General features: G+C 59.0%; 1 protein-coding gene across 4 annotated transcripts; it reads left to right on the forward strand.

The window, feature by feature from the left end:
- Nucleotides 1-1,606: 1,606 nt before the first annotated feature.
- On the forward strand, nucleotides 1,607-21,789 carry MLXIPL (MLX interacting protein like). 4 transcript variants are annotated; one of them, XM_043914982.1, is made up of 17 exons: nucleotides 3,169-3,583; nucleotides 7,309-7,415; nucleotides 11,674-11,756; nucleotides 11,923-12,012; nucleotides 12,341-12,385; nucleotides 12,909-13,110; nucleotides 13,237-13,317; nucleotides 16,220-16,389; nucleotides 17,892-18,444; nucleotides 18,655-18,722; nucleotides 18,798-18,951; nucleotides 19,107-19,219; nucleotides 19,323-19,442; nucleotides 19,599-19,726; nucleotides 19,812-19,935; nucleotides 20,643-20,772; nucleotides 21,062-21,789. In XM_043914982.1, exons 1-17 carry the CDS (start codon nucleotides 3,285-3,287, stop codon nucleotides 21,178-21,180), a joined length of 2,586 nt encoding a protein of 861 aa, XP_043770917.1. In that variant the 5' UTR covers nucleotides 3,169-3,284; the 3' UTR covers nucleotides 21,181-21,789. The 4 variants fall into 4 exon arrangements, with proteins under 4 accessions (XP_043770919.1, XP_043770916.1, XP_043770917.1 ...); XM_043914981.1 differs by having other exon boundaries at nucleotides 3,163-3,583; nucleotides 18,655-18,951; XM_043914983.1 differs by lacking the exons at nucleotides 18,798-18,951; nucleotides 19,107-19,219 and having other exon boundaries at nucleotides 3,172-3,583.
- The last annotated feature ends 1,364 nt before the right edge of the window (nucleotides 21,790-23,153 follow it).

A 23,153-nucleotide genomic window follows, 5' to 3' on the forward strand; every position in this document is an offset into this window, starting at 1 on the left:
AATAAATGAATTAAAAATTTTTTTTTCCAAAATTCATTTGGGTAACTGTTTCGTATTTTGGGAGTCAAGTTTTTTTTTTTTTTAATTGAAGCATAGTTGATTTACAGTGTTGTATTAGATTGTTAGGTGTACAGCAAAGTGATTGAGTTACACACACACACACACACACACACACACACACACATATGGGCTTCCGAGGTGGCTTAGCAGTAAAGAATCTCCCTGCCAGTGCAAGAGATTTGGGTTTGATCTCTGGGTCAGGAGGATCCCCTGGAGAAGGAAATGGCAACCCACTCCATTATTCTGCATGGGCGATCCCTTGGAGAAAAGCCTGGCGGGCTACAGTCCATGGGGTTGCAAAAGAGTAGGACAGGACTTAGCGACTAAACAACAATAAAATACACACATACATACACATATATATTCTTTTTCAGATTCTTTTCTGATACAGATAATTACAAGATAATGAATACAGCTCTCCATGCTATAAAGTAGGGTCTTGTTTATTGTGGACTTCCTTTTATTTCCTGCAGTGTTGTTTTGTTTTGAATTATGTGCAGAGGGATTATATTTTCAGTGCTCAGGCCTCAGGAGGGCAGAGATGGGGTACAGATGCCTGTGGAGAGCCAACTGATGTCTGGGCAAAGAGAGAGGCATGAAGTAAGGGAGATAACCCACCTGGTGAAAACTAGCTCAGAGGAGAGTTTCTTTTTTGGGCTATGCTGTGTAGCATGCAGGATCTTAGTTCCCCGATCAGGGATTGAACTGCAGTGGCAGCATGGAGTCTTAACTACTGGACCACCAGAGAAAGCCCCTGGGGAAAGTCTTTTGAGCCACAGAACACTACTCTTAGATTTTCTCCTGGGGACAGGAGGTTGGAGGAACATGGGAGCATGAGCTGGAATGGTGATAGTGGAGACTTGGAACCAAGAGTGGTTCAAGTTGCAGGACCCTAAGACATCAATGAATTCAACTTCCCCATTCCAGGCGGCTCAATGAGTAAAGAAAGTGAAAGTCACTCAGTCGCATCCAGCTCTGCGACTCCATGGACTATACAGTCCACGGATTCTCCAGGCCAGAATACTGGAGTGGGTAGCCTTTCTCTTCTCCAGGGAATCCCCTGTCTTAGGGTCCTGCAACTGGAAACACTCTTGGTTCTAAGTCCCTGCTATCCTGCAATGCAGGAGACACAGGAGACCCAGGTTCGATCTCTGGGTTGGGAAGATCCCCTGGAGGAGGGCATGGCAACCCACTCCAGTATTCTTGCCTGGAGAATACCATGGACTGAGGAGACTGGAGGGCTACAGTCAATGGGATCACAAGGAATCAGACATGACTGAAGTGAATGGGCATACACTGAGCACATTTGACAGACAGATTCCCTGTAAGACACAGACTTGCCCAGGGTCTTTCATGCAATTAGAGGCAGAGAAGGATGAAATCAGATGTCTGTTTTAGCTCAGTCAGTAAAGAATCTGCATGCAAGGCAGGAGATCTGGGTTTGATCCCTGGGTTGGGAAGATCCCCTAGAGAAGGAAATGGCAACCCACTCCAGTATTCTTGCCTGGAGAATCCCATGGACAGAGGAGCCTGGTGGGCTGTAGTCCATAGGGTCACAAAGAGTTGGACACGACTGAGTGACTAAATCACCACCTGAAGCGAGGAGGCTCCAAGGGAGAGGAAGCCCTGCTTCCCACCCCTACCCCCACAATGTGTCCCCCAAGTCCCTGGGTGCCCATTGTGGGGGTTCAGATACTCCAGGACACAGTTCTGCCTCAGGGCCCAGAGGCCAGAGGAGAAGTCAGACAGGCACATGAGGGATAATTCACTGAGCCAAGGATTCCAAAAGGGCCATTTAGAGATGGCCCTCTCTCCAGAGGAGGGCAGGCTGAGGTGGGAACGTGAGGACCCACCTCCCCAGAATCTGGGAGAGGTGCGCAGGGAGAATCCTCCCCCTGCAGAGAGCAGCAGGGAGGAAGTGGTGCAGGGTCGCTGGGGCTCCTGGGAACATGTAGTGACTGTTTGGCAGGGACAAAGGGAACCTGTCCAGGGGACGTGGTGGATGGAACGGCTGGCTTGTGGCCAGCCTGGGTAACCATTTCAGCACTTCAAGCGGTCTCAGTGGCTCTCAGGGCTCTGCCATTTGCTTCTTGGAGCTGTGTGACCCTGCCATGGGCTGGAAGAAAGTGTGTGGGGGAGCCTTGTCCAAGCCTTCAGCCCCCAACTGACCACGTCCTCCCTTGGTCTGCCTGTGACTTAACAGAGACCACACCCTCCGCAAAGTCAAGGGAGGTTAACATTTGCCTCCAGACCTCAGCAACCGCCCCGCCACCCCCGCCAGCAGAGATGGCCGTGGGTGGGAAGCCTGGAATTCTTCCAGGCTTGTTTCCATGCCTGTGGATTCTGGTGCCCCCTCTGATGTGGGTTAAGAACCCACCCGAAAGGTTGTGAAAGGTGCCAGTGAAGTGACAGGTGTGAAATGCCTCTGACCAAACAGCCTAGTTTGTCTCTTCTAGATGAGAAGAGGGCCTCTAGAAACGAGAACACAAGCTGGACCACAGGGTCGGTGAGAGGAGGGGACCCAGAGCGGTGGGCTGCCTAGGGGGTGTCCGGGGGAGGGTGACCAAGGCTCTCCTTTCCCCTTCACCACGGGTAAGGGCCCCGCGTGTCCAGGCAGGATTCACACTCAGGTAAACCCCCCACGACCTCTGGGCAGCTGCAGCGGTTACAATGATAACTGGAGGTATCCGGACCTTCCTGTGGGTCAGGCCACGCGAGACTTGGTGCTTTCCGCTGTGTGGAGCACGGGAGAGGGAGTGACTATGAGCCGGGAGGTCAGAGAGGGCAGGGGGGGCCGTAGTTAGATGAGACGACTCACGGGAGGGCGACCCGGGGAGCAAGGATTCCTGGCAGTGAGGACTTTCTGGCTCAGGCGTGAACGACTCTTCTTGAGAGCCGTTTTGGTGACGTAGGGGCGGTTCCACCAGGAACCAGGTGGTCACAGCATAAGGAAAGACGGGAGAGGAGATAAGAGATCTCCTCTTCCAAACTCTAAAACTGCGAGAGCTCTGACCCGGCGTTCTCACAACTGGCGTATTGACTGTTACTGTAAGCCCGCCCCGTCTGCTCCCGCGCGCCCCGAGGCCCCGCCCCCTCGAGCGACCTATCGCGGTGGGAGGGCGGGGCTATGCTATAAGCGGTGGGAGGGCCTATGCTAATGAGCCGGTCTGGCCACACAGGTTGCGCCCGCAGCTGCCCGGAGCCCAGGCTAGGCGGCGGTGGCGATGACCATGGCCGGGGCGCTGGCGGGTCTGGTCGCGGGCTTGCAGGGCCCGCGGGTCGTCCCCAGCCCGGATTCGGACTCAGACACAGACTCGGAGGACCCGAATACCCGGCGCAGCGCGGGCGGGCTGCTTCGTTCGCAGGTCATCCACAGCGGTCACTTCATGGTGTCGTCGCCGCACAGCGACTCGCTGACCCGGCGGCGCGACCAGGAGGGGTCCCTAGGGCACGCCGACTTCGGGCCGCGCAGCATCGACCCCACACTCACCCGCCTGTTCGAGTGCATGAGCCTGGCCTACAGGTGAGGGCGGCTCCGGGGCCGACGGCCTCGGCCCTCCATGGCGGGACCTCGCTCTGGGGCCCCCGGCCAACCCACCCGGCCCTAAGCCTTGGTCCCGGCTGTTCTCAGAGACTCGGGCCACATCCTGGATCCCCTCTTCTCCTCCACCCCGGAGTGTCTCTGATCCCGCCCTTTCCACTTGGCCCCCCGACTTGCATCCCTCCCGGGTTCCCATTCCTCGCCACCAAGACTCCCTCCGTAGGGCAGGGACCTCCTGCCCTCCGCCTCGACCTCCGGAGACCCACCTCCGGCCTCTCTCCCCGAGTCCTGACCCCTCCGCTCCCAAAGAATGCCAGCAGGGCATCGCTCCCAGGACCCTAGGCGGTCCTAACATCCCCACCGTTCACCCCGGGGGTCACTCTACCCGACTACCTGCAGACTTCTGCTCCCAATAAGGAAGCCCCTTGCCCAGGCCGACTCTTCTTGCACCCGCCCGATACTCCTCGCGCCTTGGTTGTCCCAGTTCGTAGTCAACGTTGACCGAAATCCAGTCCCTCGTCCACCCTGCACCCCTCGATTGCGGGACAATTAACCTGTTCTTAACCTGCTGGGTCGAGGGTGACGGGAAGAGAGTGCCTGGGGAGGACCCAGGAGGCGCTCCCTCGCAGTTTCCCAGCGGGGTCCGGCGTGGGGTGATACAGGCTGCGCAGCGCTGGTCCCCGGGAACCGGGATCGGGGAGGGGGGTGCCTGGGATCGCTTCCCCGAGTCGTCGCGCGAGGTTCTGCGCCTAATATTGCCTGGGACCCCTGCTCGGCGCGTCACAGAGCACGCCGGCCGCGCCCCGGCCCCAGCTCCACGCCTGTATCCCAAGGGAGGGCGCGAACCAGGGTCCTGGCTCTGTGCCCCGGAGCAAAGTTCCTCGGAGCGGAGGGACCAGGATAAATTATCAACCGAAAACTCGGAGGAGAGAAAGGGGGATCGGCCGGCCTTGATCTTTTCTCTGTGCAAATATTCCTCTTCCTCTGCGGCGCCTCCTCCTCTTCTGAGAACCGCTGGCTAGAGACCGGCACTGACAGGGAGCCCGGAGCAGGGGTGGGGATTGCGGGGGAGTGTCGCCCACCCCCTGCTGCGGTGCCCAGCCTGGACCCCATTGGCTGGACGCTTTGTAACCTTGGCCCGCACGCTCTGGCCCCGGGCCCAGGTCGTGTTGCAATCTGATCGCCCAGAGTGCCAGACCTGTGTGGAAAGTTCAAATTCCCATCCCTTTCCTCCCTCCCCTCCTTGGACATCACGGGACCTCAGGGGACAGGGCATCTAAGGTCACGGGGCACCAGATGCGGGATCCAGCCAGGGGGAGCACCTGCTCCCAGGGTCCTCCAGGGTCCTCTTTTCCCACCCATTCCCAACTTAGGCTTCTTGCTTTATACCACACACTGCTCTGCCTGGGCTGGCTCAGGCCCACCCCCCATCCCAGACCATGGGTGACCCAAAAGGGGATATTCAGGGGAAAAGGCCAGGCAGGGGACAGAGCCCACTCACAGAACCACCCCCACTAGGAGGCTGACGACACTGTTGTGACCCCAGTTAGGGGAAGCTGGGGTAGAGAGATTTGGGCTTTCTCCCTAAACAAGAATATTCCATCTCTGTGGCCGGCCCTGAGTGGGGGCCTAAGGGGTAGGGATGGGAGTGGCTCAGTACCAGAGGACTCTTGAGTTCTCCCATTTGGCAGAGGGAAAAACTGAGTCAGACTCGGACAGTGTTTTTAGCCCTTAAAGACTTCTAATTTTAGGGGTTCCTTGGAGGGGAGAGGAGTGACGAAGCTGGGGTATCCCAAGAGAGGAAGTAGATGGGGAGGGACAGCAAAGCAGGGGGGTCCAGGGGTGCGGGGTGGAACTGGTCAGTTTGACCTGGAGGGACAGCCTGTGGACGTCTGGTCAGTTCTCACCCTCAGCAGGGCTGTGTGGGCAGAGAAAGGACTGCTTGCATGGGCAGAAGGCCCGTGTTCCACGATTCTGTGGGTGGAAGTTTCAGGGAGGCAAGTTCTGAAAGTTCTGAGAAAATACCTGTTCATGGTCAGAGCTAGCTGGCTAAGAATGGCCTCAGGGATGAAGGAGAACAAGCAGGACGCTATCAGGGAAAACTCTAAAGGAATTTCTGCAAGGTAGATATGTGGAGTGAGGGAGGCAGTTATGCATTTTCCTCTTCTCATTCCCTAAATTCCCAGAATTTCTATTGGTCATAAAAAATCCTTTGAACTCTGGCTACAGGCTTTTTGCTCCAGGCTGGGCCCCTCTCCTCCCCTCCCAGCCAAATCCTTTTCTCCTGGGCTTGGATGTCACTGTCTCACCTCCCCGAGCCCTGCCTGGCCACAAACACTATAAACTCAGTGGGGTAATGGCAGAGGGAGGGAGGCAGGTGGGGAATGGGGGCAGGCACTGGGTGATCAGAGTGGGCTGGGAGGTTGCTAGGATACAGGCTGGGGCCACAAACTCAGGAGTACCCTCCCCCAGGTGCCACAAAAGAAGCTGGCCCAGGAGGTATCAGAGTGCCCCCCTCTCTGTCTCCCTACTGGACAGATGGTGTTTACCTAACTTAGGAGGGATGGAGGGGAAGCCAGCGGGCTGGGTGCTTGGGCCATGTACCCTATTTGGGTAATGAGGCCTGTTGTACCCTGGGGTAGCAGTCCCCCCACCCCACCCCAAAGCAAACACAGGAGCTGGGAGACCAGAGAGTAGAGGGGACCCAGTGACTCGGGTACTCAAGGGGCTGTAGGAGCCAGACTGCCACCCACCTGCCCCTCAGCTCCAGGAATTGAGAGAGGCCCCCAGAGAGAGCAGACCTAGTCTTCTGGAAGACTAAGCCTTGGGGCCTCAGCCTTCCATGTGAGCAAGAGAAGGTGGGCCAGAGGGGACTCGTATATTACCCCAGCTGGTGAACCATGAGGAAGGAGGGAAAAGGGAAGAGGGAGGGAGCAGCAGGGATTCTCAGACCCTGAACATCTTGACCTCCTAGGCCTGCTCCTTGGGGGTGGCAGACTTGGCCTGCGACCATCAGGACCCTGAGAGTCAAGCCCCTCACATGGGAAAGCCCAATCCATTGCGTGGATTTGATTGACTACCTGGGTCAGGGTCCTGCCCATCACTCCACCATCCTAGCTGCCTTCCTTTGGGCCCTGGTGGCTGTCGCGTTACGCACACTCTGGGAGACACTGTACCTTCCAGCTCAGTCCAGATCGCCATGCTGGGGTTTTGGGCTGGGCAGACACTGGACAGGCAGTGAAAAGGCAGTGGCTGGCTGCCTGGAGGTCGCCTCTGGTGAACTGGTTCCCTCTGTACTCAGACAAACCCGACCCACCCCCCTGGGGACTCAGGGGGCCAGTGAGATGGATGGAGAAAAAAAGCCACAGGGCCTGAGTGAGATTCCACCATGTGTCCTTGGGCACGTCCCCTTTACTTCCTGACCCTCAGTTTCCTTCAGTAAGAAATGGACAGGCATTGTCATTCCAAGGACCCGAGCTTAGAAACAGGTCTCAGCAGGTCTCGCCAGAGGAACACAGAGGCCTGGAGTGGGGCCTGGGAGAGTATTTTAAAGGTAGTCATTTCAGGCAGGTAAGAGTGAGGGGCAGGATTTGGGGGTGGTCCCTCACCATAGATGAGTACCCCAGGGCCCGGGAAGAGAGTGGAGCCCACCACCCCCCTTCAACTTTCCACACCTGCACCCTGACCCGGCCCTCTCCCTCTGACAGCGGCAAGCTGGTTTCCCCCAAGTGGAAGAATTTCAAAGGCCTCAAGCTGCTGTGCAGGGACAAGATCCGCCTCAACAACGCCATCTGGAGGGCCTGGTACATCCAGTGTGAGTGGGCACCCTCAGCCCCGGCTCCGGCAGAGCACCTTGGGGGAGACCGGGGTCCCCGGCATCAGTACCCCTCGACAGCTTCTAAACCCAGAGGGTCGCGGGGGACGTGTCCGTCCCGAAGGGCACTCTCCACTGTGAAGCTGGGCACAGCAGGAGTTACCCCTTAGAAGTCCTAACGTGGGCTGAGTTGGGGGAACAGTTCAAAGCCCATTCTGCACCCCATTAGTGTAGTCAGGCGCCTCAAATGCCAGGGTAGAAAGAGGTGTTCAGCACTATCTGGGCCAATCACAAAGGGGAAACTCATATCCTGGTGGGTCTCCACCAGCTAACCCCTGAGGTCCTTAGGTGCCCCCTCTGCCATGGAGATTTGAGGGGAGGGAGCCCAGAGAGGCCACGTGGTTGAGTGGAAGGGACTCTGGCTTCAGAGTCACCCAGAGCTGGTTTCCCACCCTGTCTCTGGCCCTTGCTGGCTGTGTGACTGCAGGCAAGTTGTCTGACCTCTCTGAACCCATTTCCTCATCTATAAAAGGAGGCCAAGAGTCCTAACTTTCATGGCTGGCATGGGGATCACAGGTATGAACAGGCCTGGCACAAAGCCGGCGCTTAATAAATGACGGTTGAATCTGATGTACCCTTGAGGAGGTCACAGTCATTCATTTGGGGATGCAAAACCCACCCATCCCCGATGGCAGGGCAGCAGAGGCTGAGAGGCCAGTCAATCCCATGCTGGACCTTGTCCAGCTCAGGAAGGTCCTCCTGCAGGGTCGAAGGCTGTGCTGAGCTGGGAACACACAGCCCACAAGGGCCCACCCGTGTGTTCTCTGTACTGGCCCCGCTGGGTTCCATTCAAGCAGAGAAAAGGAGTGGTTTTTTTGTTTTTGTTTTGTTTTGTTTTTTGGTTTCTATTTGCCTTATGTGCCTGGCAGGTTCATAAATCATCTTACTTAAGGCTTCCAAGCAACCTTGGGAGACAGGTTATTATTACCCCCATTTTACGGATGAGCCGGTGAGGCCCAGAAGGCGAGTGACTTGTTCAGGGTGTGTGCTTAGTCGCTCGGTCGTGTCCAACTCCTTGCCTCCCCATGGACTGTAGCTCGCCAGGCTCTTCTGTCCATGGGGATTCTCCAGGCAGGAATGCTGACGTGTTCAGGGCGACGGAGCATAAAAGGAGTGGAGCTCTGACTGGCTGTGAGTTCAGGGCTCTCCAGCTCAGCCCAACGCCCCTTCCACTGCTCCCAGCTGGCTGGCTTCCAGTGAGAACGCTCAGGACAGGCCCTGCCCACACCAGGAAGCTGGTAGGCTAGGGGGAGAAGGAGTCTCTAACTTCCCCCACCATCCCATGCCACCCTGAGGTTCCCACCTCTAGGCTTTCCCTCCAAAGCAGGATGGGATGCAAACCCTTCTCTCTATGCAGAAGGAATTTCTGATGCCAGCCGGGGGTCCTCACCCAGACTATGGCACAAGCTGATGGAAGGGCCCCGAGTTCCGAGTCAGACAGGGCAGTTGAGTCAAGTTCTCGCATGTCCTAGCTCTGTGACCTTGGGCAAGGCCCCTGCCTCCCGCAGCTGGAGCTTGCTCATCTGTAAAGTGGGAATCATAATACACCCTCTTGCTCAGGCTTGCTGTGGGTTTTCAGCAAGACAGATGATCCGTGTCGCATCACAGGGCCAGACACACACAAGAGCTCCCTTCAGGTGAATGCTGGGATTTATTACTGTTATTGTGATAATAACAACAGCACACAGGCTGGCCTGAAACCCAGTATCAGGACTCCTCCTTCCTGAGCCTGGAAGGTTTGAAGGTGGGCTTCAGGAAATGCGGAGGAGCGGGTTTGCTGGGGGGCTGCCTGGCTCCTCCCCTTCACACCTGCCTCTCTTGGGCAGGCTCCGGGCCTCCAAGCTCCCTTCCTTTTCCTTGTCCACACCGCCAAATCATCGTATTACCTCTGAGCTCCCAGGGCACTGTCCCCTCTCCTGGGCAGACCTGCCACCCTGCTTTAGCTTTTGTGATGTGTGTGCTTTCCTTGTCTTTCCCCATAAGCTGGGAGGTTCATCCCTGATTCCTCTGTGCGTCCCCTGTCCCAGCACAGGTGCAAGGGGCTAGGAGGCTGCAGGAACGGATGAACTTACCATTGTTAAGTAAAGCATGCCCAAGCCCTAGGAAGTCACATGATCCCTGCCCTTCCATCCAGAGCACAGGGTCACCGGGTGGGGGAGGGCAGAGCCTGAGCAGGCCTGCTCAGCGCTTATTCTCTGTAGACCCTGGACAAGCCCGATCTTTCCTGGCTCACATTCTCAACGACGAAGCCAGGAGCAGAGAATCTGAGATCCTCCTTGCTCTCATCCCCAGGAGTTCACACAGCCAAGGGCCCTCCCTTTGCTTTCTGTCCAAGCCCTGCTTAGCAACCAGGACAACCCCCATCCCCACTCCCACAGGGATAGTCTTGGAGGATGTCCTTTAGGACAGAACTTTGTAAATGATGCTGAAGGTCCCAAGAAATTCCATGGTCAGGTGGTCCCCCCTTCTCTGTGTCAGAGGAAGCTGGCTGTGGGTTGAAGCAGGATGGGCTCCACAGACACCCCGGAAGTCCTCTTTGTCAAGATTGCCAGGAAAAGTCACTTCATCGTGGGGTGGGGCGGGGGTGGGTTCCAGGGTTCTAAAGGCCTGCTGTGTGCCTTGCATCTGTGCCAGATGCAAGGATTTGGGGCTAAAGGGCACCACCCCTGCTTTCACTCCCAGCAGAGAGGCCAGCGTGCAGAGAAATGGCTGAGGCAGGGTGGAGAGCGAGGCAGGTGGGACTGAGGGGTTGTTTCAGACAAGGAAAGGCTTCCCAGTAGAGAGGCTGTCCTGGGCTATCCTGATGGGGGTGTAGATGTGGGTGGGTGAAGCAAAGGAGGGAAGGGAAAGGCATTCCTCATAGAATAAAACCAGAGGGCTGCTGGGGCAGGGGAGTGGGGTGGGTGAGTAGCTGTCTGGCTTCCAGGTGGGGCCTATGAAGGAGACGGAAAGGCAGGAGAAGCAGCGGGGTCAGTCATAGGGGCTTGGAAGTCAGGCAAGGGGGCGTGAACTTTACCTAGGAGGTTCAGGGATCCATGGAGTGTTTTAGGCCTGTACTGCCAGTGGTTTAGGAAGAATTGGCCTGGCCACAGAAGGAAGGTGAACTGGAGAGGGTGGGGCTGGAGTCAGGGAGGTCTAGGTGAGAAATGACACCAGACCGGGGGTGACAGTGAGCATATGGAGGGGAGGGAATGGTGGAAGAAATGTCACACATCCTTGAGGTTGAGAGGGTCAGTCCATGGATTAGATGGGGACACTGGGAGGTGATGGGACGTTGGGGCACTGGGAGGCCAGGTGGGCAGTCCAGAGGAGGCTCTGGCTTGGCAGGGAAGTCCCCAAACATCTGTGAGGGATGTTTTGAGACAGCCTAGTGGAGGTTCCCCCAGGCAGCTGGAAGATGAGTCTGAAGCTGCAAGGGAGCAGGATGACAAAGGTTAGGGTGGGGCTGGCAGCAGGGCCAGTGAAAAGTGGTCAGGGAGACAGGAGAACAGAGGGAAGTTTCCTGGGGCTTAGGGAGGAGGAGAGGGGTGCCCTGAAGCCAAGGTCAGGGAGCATGGGGCTGGGGAGGGCCAGAGCCTTGAGTTCAGGAGCTGGGTCAGTGGGGTGAGTGTGGGACAGATGCTGGGGTATAGGAGTGACCATGCCACTGGGAGGCGTGGACGTGGAGGTGGTGAGTGACAGCTCTTCCAGCGTTTGGGAGGAAAGCCAAAGGGAAGGTTTGAGAGGTAAAGGAGAGCCTGGCACTTGTTTATTGGCCCAAAAGGAGCCTGGGGAGAGATCAGGGCTGGAGACAGGGATGGGAGAGGAGGAGGTAAAGGACTCAGGCAGGTGGCCTGAAGTGGAGCAGGGATGGTTCTCTGAGATGGAAATGGGCACCCTGAGGCAGGAACCAGGGCTCTGGACCTTTAGCCAGCCAGCCTGACTAAGACCTTCCCTGGACAATTCACTCCCTGTGGCCCCACAGTTCCCACTCAGCAAGCATTGCCTGCACACCTACTAAGCTCCCAAAGGAGCAGATGGAGCGTGGGAGGTTTGTTTCACAGGGTCTCATAGAAAAGGGAGATCTAGGAGGGCCAGAGCAGCCTGGAAGGCCTCCTGGAGGAGGTGGCACTTAATCTGAGCATGGAAGGCCTGGCAGAATTTCATAGTGTGGCAGATGAGGGAGCTGGGCACCCCTGACCTGGCCCCCTTCTCTCAGATGTGGAGCGGAGGAAGAGCCCCGTGTGTGGCTTCGTGACCCCCCTGCAGGGGCCTGAGGCTGATGAGCACCGGAAACCGCAGGTAGCCGAGACCAGCTGGACCAATCACCTGCCGCCCTGCCAAACCGGGCCCCCTCCTGCCCATCACTCCTCGTGCTGAGCGGGAGGGGACTGGGCCAGAGGGAGACTGGGGTGAGGGTGGGGTCAGTGCTACCCCTGCACTGAGGCCCCTTCCCGGCCCTCCCCAGGCCGTCGTCTTGGAGGGAAATTACTGGAAGCGGCGCATCGAGGTGGTGATGCGCGAGTATCACAAGTGGCGTATCTACTACAAGAAGCGGGTCAGTGGGCGCGGGGGGTGGGGGTGGGGGGAGGACCCTTTCCCTTGCGGCTGCTGGCCACCGCGTCGCTTGCAAGAGCCCTGGGGGAACGCCCCCTTCCCACCCCCCTGCACCAACATCCCCTCACCGGCCCTCCACTAAGACCCAGGCAGACAGTGCCACCGCGTGGCCACAGGACCTCCTCGCAGCCTCCTTACCGCCAAAGAGCTCCTGAGGGGCTGCGAGGGATCCGGTGGATCTGGGGGGAGCCCGCGAGTAGGGGAGGCCTTGGCGGGGAGGGATGGATGGGTTCAGGAGGTCCAGTGTCCCCCTCTGTGTGTTCCTGCAGCTCCGTAAGTCCAGTCGGGAAGGGGATCTCCTGGCCCCAAAGCAGGTGGGTGCTCCCTGGACCCAGAAGATGGACGGTTGCCTCTGGGTGGGCTAGGCAGAGGCGGTGGGAGGGCAGGGGAGTGGGCGTGGCCGCTGTCCTGTGGTTGGTGAATTGAGCTCTTCTTCCCCTGGGGGGCGTAGCATTGAAGCGCAGTAGTGGGAAGACCCCAAGACTTCTGGTTGGCTAAGCAAGTGGTGGGGAGGCATGGGGGAGCCGAGGGCTGTAAGAACCGCGGTCCCAGGTAGGGAAAAGTGCAGGAGGCAGGAGGGGACCCTTTGCTCTTCAGTAATCCCGTCTCAGTCTATTTCCTGGGGAGAGTTGTTAGAGGCCAGTGCGGTGACCCTAGCCTTTCAGGCAGCAAACTTGAGTCCACCCGAGAGAGGAGCGGAGAGCAGCCCGTCTAGATGGCTGACCACCCCCTCCCCCCAGGCAGGGGGCGACCCGGAAGAGCCAGGGGCAGTGGGAGCGGGAAGGAATGGGGTGGTGGTGGGGTCTCCTGGGGCTGCTGACGGCTCTGTCTCCCCAGGCGGAAAGGGGGTGGCAGCCGCCGGAGCGATGGTGCGAGCAGCTCTTCACCAGCGTGGTGCCCGTGCTGCTGGGGGGCCCGGAGGAGGAGCCCGGTGGGCGCCAGCTTCTGGATCTTGATTGCTTCCTGTCCGACATCTCTGATACGCTCTTCACCATGACACAGCCCAGTCCCACACCCCTGCAGCTGCCACCCGAAGATGGTGAGGGCCTGCACGAGGGAAGGGAGGCCTGAAGGGATCCAGGCAGCCAGAGGCAGGTGGCCAGGCACGGGTGCCCCCCACCTCCACCCTGCCCAACGCTCCTGACATCACCCCTGCCCCCTCCAGCTTATGTGGGCAATGCTGACATGATCCAGCCGGACCTGACGCCACTGCAGCCCAGCCTGGATGACTTCATGGAGATCTCAGGTGGGGCAGGCCCCGCCCCCTGGGTGGGTGGGCCTCCACACGTCAGTGGTAGGAAGGCCCCAGCATGACTGAGACCTCAGGCTGGTCCCAGGCCCCTCTGAAAGGGTAGATGATCTGGGTGATTTCTGAGGGATCTTCCTGGTCTCCCTTTGTCTGGGCAGATGCAGATGTTTGGGATGCAGCCGGAGTAGCCTCCGGTGAGATCAGGGTACCCGGAGGGGGACAGGGGATCAGGTCCATTGAAGCCACCAGCTCTGAGGAGTTCGCAGGAAAGCATGGACTCTCTCAGGGGAGAGAAGGGCTTTCATCCCTCTCCTTTGTTTGAGTCTGTTTATTTGTATTTATGTAACTCATTTTTAAGAACTGTTTGTTAAAGAACATTTCAAGCACCCACACAGGTAGGGAAAGAGAACCTCCATGGAACCCTCACCAACACCAACATTTATCATTTCTTGGTCATTTTTCTTTCATCTAGACCTCACCCATTTCTCTCCTCCTATGTAATTTTTTTTTTTTAAATCCCAGGAAACTTATAAAGCATTCTTTAAAGTAGCCCTTTGCCCTACCTCCCTCTCCTGAGCCCCAGGGCCACCGGCCACTGGTGGCTCGTGTCGCTCCAGAGACATCCCGTCTGTACAGCACACGGGGACAGATGTCTCTTGGTCTCCACGACAGCTTTCTTCCCACTTTGCTTTCTTCACTCAGCTGTCGGCCTTGGAGACTGCTCCCGATGGTCACACGCTTAGGGGACTCTGGGGCCCAACCTGTCTCAGCCGAGGCCTCGGAGACACAAAAAGGGTTCCTGGCATGAAGGCTTGGTTTTGGTGACCCCTCCACTCTTGCCTGACCGGCGGGGTCCTGGGCCTGTCAGTTGAGAGGTGGAGGCCCATGGGGGCGGGGACGAGGGAATGAGGAACCACCCCCACCCCTGCCTGGGGGCGGGGGTACTGCAGGGACCGCAGCCGTGTTGATGGCAGTGCCCTGGGATCAGACCCGCCTGGGAGGGCAGCGGCCCTCTCGGGGCCCACAGACCCCTGCCACAGGTAGGAGCCCAGCGGCCCCCACCCCAGGGCTCTGGGCAAAAATCTGAGTGTCGAGTTAGGAAGCGCAGGGTGGCTGCGGGAGTGGGGTCCAGCTGGGGTGACCTACCATAGGGGGCGTGGGTCACACAAGGGGGCTAATGTGGCCCTTTCAAGTGCCCCTGTGAACTGGGGGCGTCCGGAGCACCAGGGCCCTTAGAGGTGCTGCTCTGTCCCCAAGAGCTCCTCTCTTGAGAGGAAACCCAGGAAGGGAGCCATAACTCTCTGGAGGGAAGGGGCTTGGTGGGGGGTGGGGGTGGGGGTTGGAGCTCAGCCAGGGGATGGCAGGTCAGTGAGGGGGAACAGGCCAGGGAAGGCTCCCTGGGTGGCTGGGGCTAGGAAATGACTTCTGCCAACCAAGGTGGGGTTGGGACCAGCTATGGTCCCCACCAGGGGACCCTGGTGACTCGGGCCGGGCTGGGCTTGCTGCTCTGTGAGCCCCGCCGGATTCTGGGGAGTGGGCGGCAGCTGTGAGGGGGGCTGCTCTGAGACCCTGAGCATCCTGGGGCGACGGGATGAGGCCCGTGGTCCCTGTGGGGCTGGGGGCGCGGGGTCCGTGGGTGCTCACCCTCCACCTCCTAGTCCTTCTGCTGAAGGGAGGCTGGAGGATCCTGACCTCGTGGCCGAGAAAGACACACAGCCCAACACAGACACGGGCAGGGGGCAGACATGTACACACCAAGTCACACCAGGGCAGGTACACGCAGGCTCAGACAGAGCGACAGACGGCGGGACCAACACACAGGGAGGCAGAAAGACAGATGCTTCGTGAGACAGACACACCCAGAACCAGCCGCCCAGCAGCACCTGGGCCCCACCGTCCCATAAGACGCACAAATAAGACCCCACTGGGCTCGCGGCTTGATGCCGGCTTATCCCACTCCTGGGTTTCCTTCAGGGGGCCCCTGGGAGAAAGTCTGACCGGCTGTCTTGGCCAGGGTGGCTGGGGCCAGTGGGGTCGCCTCTGGCCAGACCAGGAGGCCTTGGGAGCTGATGCAGACAGAAGGCTGCTCAGGGTCAGAGAAAGGTGCCCGGAAGGGAGCGGGTGGGCGGGCAGCGAGCGGGCCCGGGATGTGGTTAGGCCGCGGACAGCTGCTTCCCAAAACCAGAATAGCCTGGGGCTTACACAACCCCCACCTCCAACAAGAGCTGCCCCCCACCCAGCCAGCTCTTTCAGGCCTTCTAGCGCCCCCTCACCTCTGCCCCCACTCTGAGCCCACCCTCTGACCCTGCTCAGACCCTCTTAGGCCTCTCACCCCCGACTCCTGGTCTCCACCCTTGTAGCCCTACCCACTGACCTTCCAACAAACCCAGCTTGTCCCAGACCCACTGACCTTCTGACCTCTCTCTCCCCCGACTCACTCCGTGACCTCCTGACAACCCGATGGTGCCCTTCCCCATCCTAGACCTCCTCCCCTTGGACCTCACCCTCTCTCCCTTCCTGGCACTCTCTAGTCACCCCCTCCTCCCCCCAACGCACTTTCGATGTCCCCAGCAGGCGCAGACAAGGCCTGGGGTTCCCAGGTCTGGGGGTGTGGAAGGGGGTCCCCAGGAGCCAGTTTGGGGGCTCAGTGGGAGGGCCGCTTCCTGGGGTCCTGCTGACACCCCCACACCCTTCCCCGGCTGTCTCCCACTAGAGCCCCCGCCGCTGCTTCCCCTGAGTGAGACAGAAACTATCCCAGTTTCACAATCTCCCCTGGAAGGCCCCCCTCCCTTGCCGGCCCCCACCCCACCGCCAACCCAGGCCAGGGACAGGGCCAGCCCGCTGCTTCCAGCCACGGCCTTAGCCCTGACGGCTGCCACCCTGTGCGTCTGAATTCCAGATTTCTTCACCAACCACCGCCCCCCACAGACGCCTACACCGTCAAACTTCCCAGAGCCCCACGGCTTCGGGCCCATGGTTGACCCGGTCCTCGGCAGTGGGATCCTGGGCTCGGAGGTGCCCCCTGCCTGCTCGGGCATGACCCACCTCTCAGGGCATAACCGCCTGCAGGTGAGCTCACCCACCCCGCCCCACACTTTCCCGATCACCTGCCCATGTCCAGGAGATCCTCGGGGTACTTCCTGGGTATGCTTAGTCCATCGAGAGAGACCGGAGGGCACGGTTCAGCTGGGGAGGAAAGACCCTCGTGAAGCAGAGCTGACAAGATGGTTGAGGGAGGGAGGCTGAGGACAGAGGAGCATGGGGCTGGGCTGCTTGTTGGAGGGCTTCCTGGAAGAGGGGGCAGTTCTGGGCTTTGTGAATGAGTCAGGTTTGGGCAGAAGAGACCAGTACAGGGTAAGCCAGATGTGAGGAGAAGTATGAACGGAAACATGGAGACCAAAGCTGAGCATGTGCCTTTAGGAAGATGTGACTCTTGTCATTTTGGCTCAGGAACTCCAGGGCCAATTCCGATGCTGCCCCCCCCCCCCCCCCCGCCCCCGATGCTAGGCTAGCTGCCTTTTCCCTCCGTTATCAGACTTTTCCGGCACTGTCTTAGTTCGTTGTTTGAGAGGTCTGTCTACTGGACTAGATGATGAGCTCCTTGCTGGAAGGGCTCTGCTTCACTCACCACATCCTCACACTTGCCACATTGCATCTTCCCATCCTGAGCACCGATCAAGCACATTCACAGCAGGCAAAAATGGTTGCCCAGTAATTGAACAAGTCAGTGGATGGATGAGTGTGTGAGTGGGTGGGTGTGTTGCAGAATAGATTGTTGGGTTGTAGATGGGGGTAGATGCTTGTATGGTTGGTGTATATATAGGTCGGTGAGTGGTTGGTTGGGTGGATGGGCTGGTGGATTGGATCAGTAAAGGGCTTCTCTGGCGGTTAAGATGGTAAAGAATCCACCTGCAATGCAGGAGACCCAGGTTCAGTCCCTGGGTTGGGAAGACCCCCTGGAGCAGGGCATGGCAACCCACTCCAGTATTCTTGCCTGGAGAATCCCGTGGACAGAGGAGCCTGGCGGGTTTACCATCCAGGGGGTTGCAAAGAGTCGGACACGACTGAGCAACAACCACGTGGTATGTGGTGGATCAATAAATGGGCTGGTGGATGGATATGTAGCTGGTGGATAGATGGATGGACTGTGGAAGGGTTGGTGGGTGAGTAAAGGAAGTACAGGTGGTTGGATGGATTGGTGAATGGGTTAGTACCTGGTGGGCTGGTGGAAATATAGGTGGATGAGCTAGCTCATAGATGAGAAAATAGATAGGTGGATGGATGGAGGTTGGATGGATGGATGGATGGATGGATGGGTTGGTGGATAGATTGATAATTTAGTGAATGAATGAGCGGGCGGAAAGATTGATGCTCTTTCTCGTGCTTAAGTTGTGTATAAATGCGCCCCACTCTTTCCCCTCATTAGATTGTAATGTCCCCCATGTGTGTGTCTGAGGCCAAGGATTATTCAACTCCCCCAATGTCCAACCCAGGGCTCAGCCAGGCAGGAGGCTGCTCGGGAGGCCCCCCAAAAGGCCAGCTCTCTCCCCCGCTCTTTGTCCCCCAACCAGGCTCGGAGCAGCTGCCCTGGCTCCCTGGACTCCAGCACCTACCTGAACTCTGATTTCCTCCTTCCTGAAGACCCCAAGCCCAAGCTCCCACCCACTCCCGCACCCCCACCCCTCCTCCAGTACCCTAGCCCTGCCAAGGGGCTGGGCCTGGAGCCCTGTCCCCCGCCCCCCTTCCCTCCCATGGCCCCGCCGCCTGCTCTGCTGCAAGAAGAGCCCCTCTTCTCGCCCAGGTTCTCTTTCCCAGCCGTCCCTCCTGCCGCGGGAGTGTCCCCGCTGTCTGCTCCCGCGGCCTTCCCACCCACCCCGCAGCCTGGCCCAGGCCCCGCCCCCGGCCCCGCCCCCTTCCCCATAGACCTGCTACCCTCCGGCTATTCAGAGCCCCACTTTGGGCCTCACTTCCCGGTACCCCAAGGTACGCGGCCCAGAGGCAAGCCCCCTGCCCCGTCCCCCAGAGGGCGGAAGCCCGGCACCCGCGCCGTGGCCCCTGCCACTGCCAGCCCCACTGCCGCTGCCGGGAGCAACAACCCCTGCCTCACGCAGCTGCTGACAGCCGGTGAGTCAGGCCGGCGGGGGAGATGGGGACCCAGTGCGGACGCGGGGAGCCTGCGGGATTAGAGGGTGGGGAGTGAAGGGCTGGCTCAGCCAGAGGTCCTGGCTCCTTAACCCTGAGAGGGAACCCGGAAGGGGTGCGGGCTGTTGGGAAGGAAGGGGTGGGGCCTTGGGAGACGGTGGATGGGGCCCCCAGCATGCTGTCTGTGCACAGCCAAGCCTGAGCAAGCCCTGGAGCCACCGCTTGTGTCCGGCGCTCTCCTCCGGCCCCCAGGGTCACCGGTAAGACAGCGGGCACTGGGAGGTGGGGCTGCACCCTGGGCCTTCACCCCGACTCTCTGCCCTTCTCCACTGCAGCAGGACACTCTCCCCGAGTTCCCCTGCACCTTCTTTCCCCCGACCCCGGCGGCCCCCACACCACCCCTACTGCCTCCTGGCCCGGCTGCCCCGGCCCCTCCCAGACCCCTGATTGTCCCCAAAGTGGAGCGGCTCTCACCCCCAGCACCCAGCGGTAAGGAGGGGTTGGAGCTGGGGAGGGGCGATTTGTGGGATGGAAGGAGGGGAAGGGGGATGTGGGGGATGACATCTGAGGCCAGGATGAGAGGGACGGGGCCATGGGACCCTCTCCCCTGCGTCGGTCTGTGAGTCCATCTGTCCCCGGCACAGGTGGTGAGCGGCGGCTGTCTGCAGAGCTGACCTCGCTGCCAGGCCCGGGGGCCCTGAGCATCTGTATCTCTCCCCCACAACCCATGCTGAGCCGGGGCCGTCCAGACAGCAAGGTGGCACCCGTTGTCATCCTAAGGTCTGTTTGCTCTGCCCCAGGCCCTCCCGTGCTCCCTCCCAGGCTCACTCCGGCTCTCTTGCCTCTCCCCCAACCGCCAGACAGAAAACCGGCGCATCACACACATCTCTGCGGAGCAGAAGAGGCGCTTCAACATCAAGCTGGGCTTTGACACACTGCACGGGCTGGTGAGCACGCTCAGCACCCAGCCCAACCTCAAAGTGAGTGCCCAGGCCCCCCCGGCCGCATGTGGACCCCCACCCACCCTCCCAAGACCAAACCCCAAGGCCCTCCACACACCCGCTGGCCTCCGCCCCTGCCAATGCCTCACCCCGGGGCCCCAGTACCCAAGGCCGCCCTGGTTGGTGCCGCCGTAGATGAGCAAGGCCACCACGCTGCAGAAGACAGCCGAGTACATCACCATGCTTCAGCAGGAGCGCGCAGCCAAGCAGGAGGAGGCCCAGCAGCTCCGGGACCAGATTGAGGAGCTCAATGCCGCCATCAAGTAGGTGGGGGCGGGGAGGGTGTGCAGGGCCAGCGGGGGGGCCTGCTGCCTGACTCCCCGCCCTCACCCACCCCATGCCCTCCAGCCTGTGCCAGCAGCAGCTGCCTGCTACTGGGGTGCCCATCACACACCAGCGGTTCGACCAAATGCGAGATATGTTCGATGACTATGTCCGGACCCGCACGCTGCACAACTGGAAGTTCTGGGTAGTATCCTCACTGGGTTAGCGGCCCGGTGTGTGCTGCAGCCAGATCAAGCTGTACCTGATGCAGGCCCTGCTCCCCAGGCCAGGCACGGTCTCGGAGCTGCTCCCGGAGGAAGGGGCTCCGATTCCACCCTCTCCTGCCTGGCCCTTGGCACCTTGGCCAGCAGCATTGCCCGGTGATGGGCTGGGAGTGGAGGGAAACTGAAGGGGAGTGGAAGGAACCTGGATGAGAGGACCACAGCCCTGCCCTCAGAAGGCGCTAGGGGCAGCTGGGGAGAACCCAGTACTGGAGAGGGTAGCCACTGCCTTCTCCAGGGGATCTTCCCCACCCAGGGATTGAACCCAGGTCTCCTGTATGGCAGGCAGATTCTTTACCATCCGAGCCACCAGGGAAGGCCCAAACTCTGAGTAAGATGACTGGGGTGGACCCTCGGGAGGACTTCAAATCTTTCATTCCCTTACCTGGTCGAGCCCTTGACTGAGCCAGAGCAGGAAGCCCAGGGGTGGGGGCTAGCCCAGGGAAGGCCATGGGCGAGCTGGTGGAGGGAGCTGAGAGCCAGAGAGCTGTGGGAGGACCTCGGTGGATGGGAAGGCGGCTACAGTAGGGGTCCTTGGGGTTCACGGCTGGACAGTGGCCGGGCATCTGGGCTCCATGTGAAGTGGGTGAGGGTACCAGCCGGAGGCCAGGCCTGCTCCTTGACCCGGCTCCAGTTCAGCATTCTCATCCGGCCCCTGTTCGAGTCCTTTAACGGGATGGTGTCTACAGCAAGCCTGCAGAGCCTCCGCCAGACCTCCCTGGCCTGGCTGGACCAGTACTGCTCCCTGCCTGCTCTCCGACCAAGTATGTGCCTGCCCAGCAGAGTGTCCAAGCCTCAGGGCAGGGGGTGGGGGGCCCACCCTGCTCAGACCCCAGTCCAGCCTGTCCTCAGTATAGCCTAGACTTTTGTCCATCGCCCACCACACTCCAGGGTGGACCACTAGGACACCTGCAGACAGAGCTCCTGGCAGGGGCTGACTGACAGTCTTGCTGACTAGTTCCTCCCCTGATCCTTTTGTCTTTAGCATCCAAGTGTAGGATGACCCCTGACCCCAGAAAGTGTCTCTCCCCCTCTTTCTCTCTCTTTTCCCAGCTGTTCTGAACTCCCTACGTCAGCTGAGTACATCCACCAGCATCCTGACGGATCCAGACTGTATACCCGAGCAAGCCACACGGGCAGTCACAGAGGGCGCCCTTGGCAAATCTTTATAGTGCTGGCCAGACCCTGCTGCTCACTCAGCTACCCTGGGGCTACTTTCCCTGGGCACGCCCCTCCTGCCCTGAGTCCTGGCTGTCAAGCTGGGTTCCTTCTTATCTCTCGAAAGCCAGGAAGAACTGTGTTCCAGTCCCTGTCCTACTACAGCAACTAATGCTGTGACCTGGGCAGGGTGGGAGGGGCGGCGGGGGTGGCGGCTAAAGGGGGCTCATCCTCCAGTCTTTGGACCTCCATTTTTCAGTCTGCAACGTGGGGATGGGGAAGCTTTGAATGGAAAAGGATCCCAAGGCCTTAGCAGCTATAGTGCCAGGTTGCTAACCTGGCAACTCAGGGAGTTTGAAAGAGGGAAGGGGGTGATGCTTCCTTGTCACTCCCACCTGCTCCCCCCACAGGTGGGGCCCCAGCCTGTGTTTCTAAGCAGGGAAACAAAGGAAGTTCCTTCTCTGTGTTCCTCTGCTGGTAGGGGAAGAGGCCACAGGGTGGCGTCCCCGGATGAGGCCAGGAAGGTCTGATCCCAGGAGAGAGTGGGCAGGGGGGTGACCAAACCAGGGCAGGTATCTGGGGGGGGTGTGTGTGTGTGTGTGTGTGTGTGTGTGTGTGTGTGTGTGTGTGTGTGTGTGTGTGTGTGTGTGTGTGTGTGTGTGTGTGTGTGTGTGTGTGTGTGTGTGTGTGTGTGTGTGTGTGTGTGTGTGTGTGTGTGTGTGTGTATTTTGTAAAGAATTCTTGATCAATAAAAACAGAAACTGTCAGGGACTTTCAGCGTGTCTCATTCTGGGATGGAGAGAGAGTTGTGGCCTTGTAGAGGGCCTCGCTGGCCACGAGGGGACCTTAGCTTATTCTCTGAGCTGGAAGCCCCTGGAGGGCTTTGACTGAAGGGTGGGACAAGATCAGAGGGACCTTAACGGGATCCCTCTGGTGGAGAGTTGAGAATAGGCTGCAGAGAGTAAAGGGTGGAAGCAGGGAGACGCTTCCCAGCTGGCACTAGTGGTAAAGAATCCTCCTGCCAAGGCAGGAGGCTTGAGAAACTCGGGTTTGATCCCTGGGTCAGGAAGATCCCTTGGAGGAGGGCACGGCAACACACTCCAGTATTCTTGCCAGGGAAATCCCATGGACAGAGGAGCCTGGCAGGGTACAGTTCATAGTGTGGCAAAGAGTCGGACACGACTGAGTGACTCAGCACACAGCCTGGAGATCCTCCCTCTGTGGCCCCGGCAGGTTCAGAGAGGCTCCGCACCTTCCACACAGGAGGAGGGCAGGGCAGGGACCACAGGGTGGAAGCGACAGGGCGATCCATCGGAACCTTCCAGAAGGAGAAAGCTGCCTTGGGGGTCGTGACCACCGCACCATGTGAGATAATGCAAGCAGAGGGTGGGTGGCTGCCGGGTCTGGATATCTTAGCAGGAACCGATGCTGCAGATGGGGAGTTGGGGTAAATGGTCCCAATAATTCATCGATCCTTTCATTGATCCTTTTATTTTTTTAAGCCACACCATGCACCTTGAGCGGTCTTTCAGTCCCCCGGCCTGGGATTGAAACCACGCCCCCTGCAGTGAAAGCATGGAGTCCTAACCCCTGGACCACCAGGGAATTTCCTTTCATTGACCCATTTAACAAATATTTTGGTACTTGCCTAGTGGTCCAGTGGCTGAGACTGGATGCTCCCAGTGCAGGGGGCCCCGGGTTTAATCCCTGGTCAGGGAGCTGGATCCCACATGCCAGAACTAAAAGATCCTGCATGCCACAACTAAGACCCAGTGCAGCCAAGTAAATTAAACAAAAAAACAACAATTTCCTGAGGGCCCACTATGGACCAGATGGTGGCCTTGGCTCTGAGGAGTATGTTCATAGCTGTACCGCTCTCCGCTGAGAACTATCATTCAAGCCTGAATCCTCGCATGTCCTCAGACCATCCAGAGATGTTTGCCGGCTAGAAACAGGAGACAGTTTTCTGGGGGCTTTTACATTTATG

Source organism: Cervus elaphus, chromosome 10 (assembly GCF_910594005.1).
Source record: "Cervus elaphus chromosome 10, mCerEla1.1, whole genome shotgun sequence".
NCBI lineage: Eukaryota > Metazoa > Chordata > Mammalia > Artiodactyla > Cervidae > Cervus > Cervus elaphus.

Bases quoted from the DNA above. Each gene is read 5' to 3' on its own strand.
- MLXIPL (XM_043914981.1), top strand. From the start codon at position 3,285: ATGACCATGGCCGGGGCGCTGGCGGGTCTGGTCGCGGGCTTGCAGGGC. The intron at 11,757-11,922 runs GTAGCCGAGACC...GGCCCTCCCCAG, and splicing joins ATGAGCACCGGAAACCGCAG to GCCGTCGTCTTGGAGGGAAA. The intron at 12,386-12,908 runs GTGGGTGCTCCC...CTGTCTCCCCAG, and splicing joins ATCTCCTGGCCCCAAAGCAG to GCGGAAAGGGGGTGGCAGCC.